This window comes from Oryzias melastigma, linkage group LG4 (assembly GCF_002922805.2).
Source record: "Oryzias melastigma strain HK-1 linkage group LG4, ASM292280v2, whole genome shotgun sequence".
Lineage (NCBI taxonomy): Eukaryota > Metazoa > Chordata > Actinopteri > Beloniformes > Adrianichthyidae > Oryzias > Oryzias melastigma.
In genome coordinates, this window is record NC_050515.1 from 13,530,451 (window position 1) to 13,540,896 (window position 10,446).

Below are 10,446 nucleotides of genomic sequence, written 5' to 3' on the forward strand. Positions count from 1 at the left end.
AAAATAAACACAACATTATAGAACAGATGGGGGTAGCTTAATTAATTTGTCCATTTGTCCATATTTATTCCTCTATCCTACACGGGGCTTGATGGCTGAAGGTTCTACCTCCAACTGTACTTTTAGAAATTCTAGGAACTACCAGCAGTCCAGCATTTTGTGAGCGAAGTGTTCTGACTGGTTGGTAAGGAACTATGAGATCTCTAATATAGGATGGGGCCACACCATTCAGAGCCTTATAGGTTAACAGGAGGATTTTGAACTTGATCCTGGATTCAACTGGTAGCCAGTGGAGAGAAGCTAACACAGGAGTGATGTGTTCTCTTCTACTAGTTCCTGCTAACAGTCTTGCTGCTGCATTCTGGACAAGCTCAAAACAAACAAAAAAAACTTTTAGGGCACATTACAGTTTTTTCCAAATGCTAAAACACATTTTCTGAAACATTAGACCAATTTAACCAAACACCAAACACAATTTTCGAAACATAAGCTAAATATACAAAATACTTAACTCATGAATCAAAATCTCACTTTGAGGTCAAAATGAAGACTCTGTTGTCAAAACTTAAACACACGCATCAAATCCAACACACTACGCACCAAAACACCAAATGCAATTTTTAAAATATAAACTAAATATACAAAATTCTTGACTCTTCAGTCAGAAGCTCACTATGAGTTCATAATGAAGACCCTGTCGTCAAAACTAACAAACATGCAGCAATCACAACACACTACACAACAAAACACTTGACACTGTTAACAAAATGTTTTACAAAGAATATATAGCAAAATTGACAATAGAATGCAAGGAGATATTTTGTAATGCCTAAATAAAGTACACATTTTTACATCTGTAAAAAATGCTTATTATTTATTGTAAAATAAGAATCAGCAGGGTAGAGAATTATTGCTACAGTAATGCAAATTACAAGATAAATAGTTACTCATTTAAAGTTAATTTCTTTTGTAAAATGTCGGATAATGTGTTTTCACTCAAATGGATAAAGACAACATCAAATGTTTGTTCACATACAAATATATTTTATGTTTATCCCTTGTCACAGTAAGTAAAACATACTTTCATTTCGTATTCTCTAATTGTTTCAGTTTGTACTGACCTGTTTTCCCTTTTAAATGTCCGCACGATTGATGCCACAGTGAACCGACTGAGTTGGGGGTTGACCCTTTGACCCGCTTCCCTCATGGTCATTCCATGAACCAACACATGGTCAATTACAGTGGCCCGGATCGCATCAGAAATCGCTGTCCTTGGTCTGGGTCTTGGAGCGAGTCTAGGTGCAGGTCTGGGTGGAGGTTCTGGTCTAGGTGCTGGTCTGGGCCTGGGTGCGGGTCTTGGTGGAGGTTCTGGTCTTGGTGCTGGTCTTGGTGCAGGTCTGGGCCTGGGTGCAGGTCTGGGTGGGGGTTCGGGTCCCAATGTGGGTCTGGGTCTCAATTGCCTTTCTCTGTTTTCCATTTTTCATTATTAGCTGTTTAGTTGCTCCAGAACTGCCTTTATATTCAGTGCAGCTGATTAGCAAAAAGTGTCTTCAGCTTTGACCAGTTGTGTGTTAATGATGACTCCTGTGTTGGAACAGAGTTTGAGTTTTGCCTCTTTGTGTTAATGTTTTGCACCTCGTGTGTTGTGAATGCCGACTGTGTCTTAAAAGTAAAAAATGTGTCTAGTGTTCCGCAAAGAGTGAATGGGAGTTTTGAAAATTGTGTGTTAACTGCAAATTGTGTTTTAGGTTTTGACCAAAGAGTGATGTTTTTGAAAAAAGAGTTAAAGCAATTGATGAGCTTTTTTGGAGAATGGCACTTAGTGTTTTAGCAATTGGGAAAAACTGTAATAGTAAAGAGTTACAGTAAACCAGTCTAGACATAGCAAATGCATGGGTGAGTTTTTCAGCATCACTTTTAGATAACATATTTCTGATCCTAGCTATATTTCAAAAGATCATTGATTTAAAAATAAAGTTAAATGAAAGACGAGATGATCTTTTTAATGCTGTTTTTCCTTGAGAATTTGCACATGACTGTAAAAAAATAAAGTAATGAGTAGTTAATTACTTTTTAAAATAAGTCATGAGTAAAGTAATTTAATTACAATTTCATCAAGTAACTAAATTAAAGTAATCAGTTGCTTTTAAAAGTAATTTATCCAACACTGTTAGTATGTTCCCACTCTGTTCACATCAAGCAATGACCAACTAGTTAGGCCATTTTGCGCCGCTTTGGTCATTGGCCATTTTGGTTCAGTTTTTCTAAGATGGGTCCAAGAGCTGTCCCTGGTCCCAGATATATCACTGTATATATCTCACTGATATTGGCTCTGGATTATTGGGGGAAACCACTGATCGTAAAAATAAGAACCGAGCAACCCCTCTCTTTTCTTGTTCCAATAAGTACCTGCAGTTTGCAAGGTCAATGTCCCATAGACTTGCATTGAGAAATAGACAGTTATTTCTCGGTCATTTTATTTATCAGAATAACCATTCTTGCTCTAGTGCATTCTTCTTAACATGTTTTGTCTTATCCCATTTAAAAAAAAAAAAAAATCTTCATCGCATGTAAGCCAATTTATAAAATGACCAATCAGATGCCTCAGTAAAAACACGTGGTGCCTGCCGACCCTGCCTCGAACGTTTGACAGCTTTTCCCATGATCGCTTACAGTGGGAAAGGTGGGGACTTTGAACAAGCTCACTCATAATTGGAGACAGTAGTTCCTCTAAAAATACAGACTCGGACAAATCTCTTTTGAAAGATTGCAATTGTTTCCAATATGGTGGGCGTATCAGGAAGCACTTACGTATAGTTCTTATAAACAGTAGATGAGGGAAATGAACTCTGAACACATGACATGTGGAATGCTAAAGCAAACCAGTCAGTTGTAATTGGATTTCCAATCTTTTTTATTTTCGTCCATTTTATTGAAAAAAAATTTGATATGCAGTAAATTTGCACAATTGTAAAATGTAACTTAAAAAGTCTTTGCTTCTGCTACAATGACGTATCTGGACTGTGTGTTGCATGCCCTTTCTTTTTTTTTTTTTTACAACATATTTGAACCTTTAAGTTTGAGCCTTTTTCAAGTTCAAGTTTTACTTTCAATTTTGCAGGAGGGAGTGGACTCAGAATGTCACTATCTCAACTGGATGCAGTCACTGATTGCTTCTCATTTGCCCTCACCGTTCAGGACAGAAAGCCGGTAAGATTGACAATGAAGAGATGACAGTGTGGTTTAATCTTTTGTTTTCTACTTGACAATTCTTTGTCTATTTTTTTAACCTAAATATTAAATATAGCCTCCTTTTATAGACTAGTTATTTAACCTTAATTTTAGGGCGCAAATGTGAAGGATTTTTTTACTGAAATGTTGTTGTGTGACTGTACATTTATCTGCCTGGGTAAAAACTGTAAATACACATTTTTGAGACAAAAATGTTAAATGCCATTAGTTGTCACAGACACGGGGAGATGGGGATTTGTTCTGTCCATTGGACCCATTTCCTGGGGGAGTGGTGAGCTGCAGACACAGCTGCACTCTGCAACCATTTGGTGGTTTAACCCCAAATTTAACCCTTTTAATGAGTGTCAAGCAGGGAGGCGCATTATCTTACTTTTAGTCTTTGGTATGACTAGGCCTGGATTTGAACTCACGAGCTTCCAGTCTCAAGGCAGACACTCTAACACAAGGCCACTTTTAATGTAACGTCGCCTTGGATAGCACAAGAGTTAAACAATTCAAGTCTAACAATTTAAATGGCTTTTCTTGTTTCATTTTAGTCAGACTGACTGGACATCACTTGTACATTTACTGAGAATCACCAGCTTATCCGCCTTACAAAACTTTGGAAAACATGTTATTAAGACAGATTAAAGTCCCAACTCCTAGACAAAATTTAACAAAGACAGAAGTTAACCAGGAAAAAAAAATATGTACCTGATAAAAAAGGTTCAGAACAACAGCAAGTGAAAAAACCTGTTGCTTTAAAAGAAACCTGACAGACTTGGGTTGACTCATGACTATTTAATGTCTTAGTGGTGCAATAAATCTAGTTACTTTCTTTTATTTTTTCCTGTAAACAGCAATCTTTAAAAAAAACTTTGGAGAAAATGAATCTATTATGATTTGTTTTCTTTGTTGTTTTTTTTTTCTTTCTTTCTTTCTTTCTTTCTTTGTCTTTTCTTCTGTTTTTGATGTATTTTCTTAATACTTTTTTAAGGTCTTATGTGATTACTTGTTTAAAACTCGTTCTACCAGTGTGACAAAGCAATTAGTAATTTTTCTTTGTGTTGTTTGAACATATAGTTCAGAGCTTAGTCAAATATGTGCTTTAGCTTCTGATGAACAAGTTAGGTGTGCTCATACTTTTTCAGCATGCAAGCTAAAAAAATATCTGCAATTTTTTTGTTGAACACACATACATACAAGTGTCTGACTTGTCCACGAGGAATGTTTGATAAATGCTACACTTGAATGTTTGGAGTTTTGACTAATAAATAATCCCACACAAAGAAGTTTTACTTTCAAAGCATAACAGTTTTGTAATACTCCAGTTGCTTCAGTTCAGCTGCAGTTACTTTTAAAGGTATGTTTATAGAGTGGTGTAATTTATTCAGTAACACGGCTGTTTCCTGATTCTCCTTTCACCCCAAATCAAGGATCCAGTCATCATAAAGGATCAAAGGATCAAGCAGCATCTTCAGACCAGATGAACTCCAAGCTCACCACGAATCAGAAGAAAGCAATCTGCTCTCAGCTGGGATATCTCAAACTGAAGTTGCTCTACAAAGCCAGCATCCATGGTTTCACTGGAGTAGCTTTCCACCTACACTGTGATAACCAGTATCCCACTGTGTCTGTGGGCTACAACAAATCTGGACGTGTGTTTGGAGGCTACACCAGACAACCATTCAGTCAGTCTGGACAGTATGTAAATGATGATCAGGCATTTCTGTTCTCCTTCAGTGGAGAAAAGCTCAACAAATATCCATGCATCAATGCTCCATATGCTGTGAGAATGATCAGCAACAGTGGTCCTTATTTTGGAGAAGCTTTAGTTCTTGTCAATGGAAGCCAACCAAAAGTGTACAGCAATCCTGGAAACTATTATAACTTCAATGCTGCAGAGATGCACGGCAATGACCTCGACCTGACTGAGTGTGAAGTTTACCAGGTGGAAAGTAAGTTCAACAAATTGGTTTTTTGACTAAAGGCTAAACAAAGTATAATTCTGCATCAAATGTAGACTTCCCTGCTGACAGACACATTTTAAGCTTCTTGATATTAATTATAACCAGGAGTTAGAGAACACAGCAGGAAGTTCTTCAGGGTAAATTTTGAAAGAGAATTCAAAAAAAGGAGCCAGTGTTGTTGGGGTATATCTATTTGCAAAAGTAATCAGGAAGCATTTGGTGCATTCACCCGAACCGCAACCGTAATCTTAACCTTAACCTTTCCTCCGGGTCTGTGCAGTGAAGAAAAAAAGTTCAGAACTGACTGCAGTATTTAAAAAACTATATGTGAATACCGTTGTCACTTTTCATTTGGGCTAATGCTAGTTAGCATGAAAGACACATCTGATTATAGTTTTCTTTGTCTTCATGACCTGTTAGTTGTGTCAGGTAGAAGCAGTCTGAGACGTCATTCCCTTCTTAAAACGTCTCAACAGAGACAAGGTTACCTTTAGTGCTCACTGTTGCCACTCCATGAAGAAGGCAAGTCCACCTCATCAGCTGAGAGTATGATCAGCAGTCCGGAAGTCACTTCCAAGTTCGTTTACACATGAAAAGTTCTGTCGAACATGTTTTAAATGTCCTAACAGAGCTATGTTTCATCTCAAGAAGTCACGTGATAATGCGGTACATGGTAGCGTCTTGTGAATATTGGGTGTTTCATATTTAAGGAAGGAAAATTTTGGATGTCATTGTGTATACACATTACAACAAACTAACATATAATGTAAGAAATAACAAAAATAAACCAATACCAGGGAAAGTACATGGAGATTTGCAAAGTCCATGCATATAGATAGCCACAACCGGAAGCAAGTAAGCGGTCTTATCCAAAACTGGAAATATGTCGCAGAGCTCCGTGCATAGAGTCCGTTATTGTAATGCTGTTATTATCTAATGTAATGTTGTCTTTTTAAAATGTGTTAATATTTGGCACATAATTGATCATAATTGTTTCTATACTTTAATGGATGCAGCAGAAATGGAGAAACCATGGAGACTTGTGATCTGGGATACTAAGTCAGTAAGATTCAATCCACACAGCTGTGGCTGAGCACCAAGTACTTATGACAAAAAAATAAGATTTTTAAAAGTTTCTTGTATGTGTGTATAGGAGAAAGGCAGGGATGATGGAGAGCATTAAGTTCTACAAACCTTTGAACAGCTCTGTGACTCAGGCTCGGGTTTTACTCGTTGGACCTGTTGGAGTTGGAAAGTCCAGCTTCTTCAACTCCATCAACTCCATCTTTAGAGGTCATGTCACCAGTCAGGCCATTTCTGGAAGCTCCTCCACCAGCCTGACAACACAGGTGAGTGACTTTAAAGATGTAAAAATAAAATTGAATATTTTAAATCAATTTATGATTTTATTAACTTAGTCACTTTGTGCTCAACAGTTCAGAACATACTCTGTGAAGGCTGGAAGAGAAGGTAAACCTCTGCCACTCGTCCTGTGTGACACCATGGGACTGGAGGAAAACGTGGGGGCGGGACCAGATATAGATGACATCAGCAATATCCTTAAAGGTCATCTGCCTGACCGTTACCAGGTACGTATGATCCAAATCTGTGAGAAATTCATCTGAAGTGTTTAATAATAACCAAGTTCCTCCATAATTCTCTGACACATGCAGTTCAACCCCTCTGTTCCTCTGCAATCAGAGGCTCACGGTTTCTGCAAGAGTCCAGATCTCAAAGACAAGATCCACTGTGTGACTTATGTCCTGGACGCCAGCAAGATCTCCATCATGTCCAAAAACTTGGAGGAGAAGTTGAAAGCTGTCCGTAGAAAGGTCAACTATATGGGTAAGTTGGGTTTGGTTTCTAATTAAATAATGGTCTTTTTCTGTTGGTGACATTTCTGCTGGTTTTCAGGGATCCCTCAGCTGGTGTTGCTCACTAAAATCGATGAAGCCTGCGCTCTGGTGAGAGAAGATGTCAGAAATGTCTACAAAAGTGGCTACATTAAAGAACTGGTAAAGATTTTTAGTCATAATTAGCAAAATTAAAATGTACGTTCTCTGTAACAGTCTGTGATAATCCTGTCATCCTGTGATCCAGATGCAGGAGGCCGCCACTCGGGTCGGTGTACCTTTGTCCTGCATCATTCCATTGAAGAACTACAGTGAGGAGCTGGAATTGGACATGGACATGGACATCCTGCTGCTCAGTGCGGTCATTCAGATGCTTCGCTTTGTGGATAACTTCTTTGATGAGATCAGTGATCAGCTGAGCAGTCTCACAACTGAGAAATAATCATCACTCAGATCACTCCTTGATGTAGAAGGATCCAAAGAAGTGCTAGATAACTCATCAGTAGTTATAGTTCCAGGATGAACACATCTTGCTGGACCACAAAAGGGAAAACTTTGAATATTCAGATTACTATTTTTTTTAATTCAATTTGATGTAATGTCAAATTGACTAAAGTTAAATTACAAAGTTAAAAAAATCTGGCAGTTACCCAATCATGACCAATGCTGTACCCAAAGCTGATTATCATTCTGAAGTCCTTTTTTTGAAAGTGGAAAATGGTCGTTGATATAAACAAATATAAATCTTTCATCTGTTGTTGAAAACAAACAAAAATAAAGTGGCATGTTGCTGGAAATGAGTGTTTACCTTCTGTTTCTGATTTTAAAGCAGTATCAAATGTGACCCTTTGCATTCATTACATGTTTGCACCCACGTTGCTTTTAACTCTTTAGCACAGGGTAAACAAATGTCAAAGCTTAGTTGTAAGGACTTGTTAGTTAACGAGTTACACTCTCAAAAGGCCATCAGCTATCTAGTCACATGCAAATGTTCTTCAAGTCCACTAGGAAGGCTCCTAAAGCTCACCTGTCAACTAATGCAAATAAAATATTGCACTAGTTTACTAGTTACATGCAAAATGCAAACTAGCTGACTAGTGTAAGTCTTGCTGGTTAACTAGTGAGAGAGAAAAAAATCAGCAGTTCACTAGTGCAGTGCACAATATTTTCTTACTAGTTCACTAGTGCATTCTTGCATGCATTTAATCTGCCCATACTATTGTCTCCCAGTAATCTAGAGGCCAAAGGCTTTTTCTCAAACTTTAACAGTCTGATTAACTTAAGTCAAGCAGAGCTTGATTTATTGCTTGAAAATGAGTAGAAATAAGCAAACTTAAGAAATCCCATTGCTACTGAGTTATTTAATTTCATAGATCTGCTTAATTTTCATAATCTGGTTCTGATCAGATCAAATGCAACAAAGTTGAGTATTTATTAATTATTGATTAATCACAAGCATTGTTTTTATTATTTCAGTGAACAATAACATGAATCACACATCATGTAACTGTTAGGAAATACACTTTGATTATAATCAGAAAACAATTTTCTTTTAATCCAGAAATTCTCCCTATGCATTGCAGGTCAAGTTTTTAAGCAACAAATGAGTGCTTATTTATTATCCTCTTAAATCATTACACTTTTTCAGTAAACATTAATTATTCACATTTTATGTATCCGATATGTATGTGATTATCATTAGAGCACTTTATCACATTAACCCTATAAACATTGCTATACATTGCAGAGCAAGTAAAAAAAAAGATAGCATTTTATTGTAATTAAAATGTTTTAGTAATCATCATTGATTGTAATTAAAAGAGCTTTGATTATTTCACCACATTGGAATTTATTCAAACACCAGTAAATCTTTAACTCCTCTAATCTTCATATTGTGAAATTTGAGTTTCTGTATGATTTTTGGATGTTTGAACATTGTTTGACTTCACTGCTTAACCCATTCCAAGATTTACACACAGACACACTGAACCTTTTCTTTGTGGCTATTTATTAAAATATCAACTATTACACAGCAGTTTAACAGTTGTTGGCAGCTGGCAACAATGCTGCCACCAACAGCGACAGTGTAATAGTTGTTTTAGAAAAGATGTTCATATCAAAGAAAAAAAATGTTTCTGCCTAATGAAATGCAACTATTTATTTAAAAAAAAGAGAGAAAACCTGCATGACCAGTATTTAAACCTGGGTGAATCATGGTAAAATGATCAGGAGTCCTGCAGATTACCGGTGCGCCACTGGCAACCCCTTTGAAATGTGTTCATTTGCAAAGTTAATAAGGGCGACCCATCACACGGTGGTGAATGTAGACATCAGATTTTCACAAAAGATTCTTTCATCACTAGAGTTCTCACATTTTTAAAAAAGAATCTGTTGTTTCTGCCATGACAGCTTGTTAGTTTGGTAATTTGAACCGCCACCTTAACGTGGTGGAGGGGCTTGAGTGAGCCTTCGGTGGCCCAAACCCCGGGCATGGAATTTGGCTCTTGGGATATGGAATGTCACCTCTCTGGGAGGGAAGGAGCCTGAGCTGGTGCGAGATGTTGAGAGATACTGGCTAGATATAGTTGGGCTCACCTCCACGCACAGCCTGGGATCTGAAACTCAGTCCCTCGAGAGAGGCTGGACTCTCTACCACTCTGGAGTTGCCCATGGTGAGAGGCGGCGGGCTGGGGTGGGCTTACTAGTGAGCCAATTGCTCAGCCGCCAGGGGTTGCAGTTCACACCGGTGGACGAAAGGGTTGTGTCCCTTCGCCTTCGGGTAGGGGACAGGTCTCTGACTGTAGTTTCAGCTTACGGGCCAAACAGCAGTTCGGAGTACCCAGCCTTCTTGGTGTCTCTTGAAGGGGTACTGGAAAGTGCCCCAATGGGGGACTCTGTCTTCCTCCTGGGGGACTTCAATGCCTATGTGGGCAATGACAGTGGCACCTGGAGGGGCGTGATTGGTAGGAATGGCCTCCCTGACCTGAATCCGTGCGTTTTTTTTGTTGTTGGACTTCGGTGCACGCCATAGTTTGCCCATAACAAACACCACGTTCGAACACAAAGGTGTCCATCAATACACCTGGCATCAGGACACCCTAGGCAGGAGATCAATGATCAGCTTTGTAGTCGTTTCAGGCGATCTCCGGCCGTGTGTTTTGGACACTCGGGTAAAGAGAGGGGCAGAGCTGTCCACTCATCACTACCTGGTGGTGAGTTGGATTTGCTGGTGGGGGAGGAGGCTGGAAAGACTTGGCAGACCTAAACGTACTGTAAGGGTCTACTGGGAACGTCTGGCTGAGCCCTCAGTCAGGGAAGTCTTTAACTCCCACATCCTGGAAAATTTCAAGCAGGTACCGAGGGAGGTTGGTGACATTGAGTCAGAGTGAACC

The 10,446-nt window shown here is 38.6% G+C and overlaps 1 protein-coding gene across 1 annotated transcript in view; it reads left to right on the forward strand.

The window, feature by feature from the left end:
- LOC112150599 (interferon-induced protein 44-like) overlaps nucleotides 1–7,832 on the forward strand; it is a 10,598-nt gene extending 2,766 nt beyond the window's left edge. The window contains exons 2-9 of the mRNA XM_024279013.2: nucleotides 3,122–3,210; nucleotides 4,668–5,189; nucleotides 6,218–6,260; nucleotides 6,355–6,550; nucleotides 6,638–6,790; nucleotides 6,875–7,046; nucleotides 7,116–7,216; nucleotides 7,302–7,832. Of these exons, the coding sequence (XP_024134781.1) occupies nucleotides 4,718–5,189; nucleotides 6,218–6,260; nucleotides 6,355–6,550; nucleotides 6,638–6,790; nucleotides 6,875–7,046; nucleotides 7,116–7,216; nucleotides 7,302–7,496 (1,332 nt within the window). The 5' untranslated portion in view covers nucleotides 3,122–3,210; nucleotides 4,668–4,717 and the 3' untranslated portion in view covers nucleotides 7,497–7,832. The remainder of the gene's footprint in view (nucleotides 1–3,121; nucleotides 3,211–4,667; nucleotides 5,190–6,217; nucleotides 6,261–6,354; nucleotides 6,551–6,637; nucleotides 6,791–6,874; nucleotides 7,047–7,115; nucleotides 7,217–7,301) is intronic.
- The last annotated feature ends 2,614 nt before the right edge of the window (nucleotides 7,833–10,446 follow it).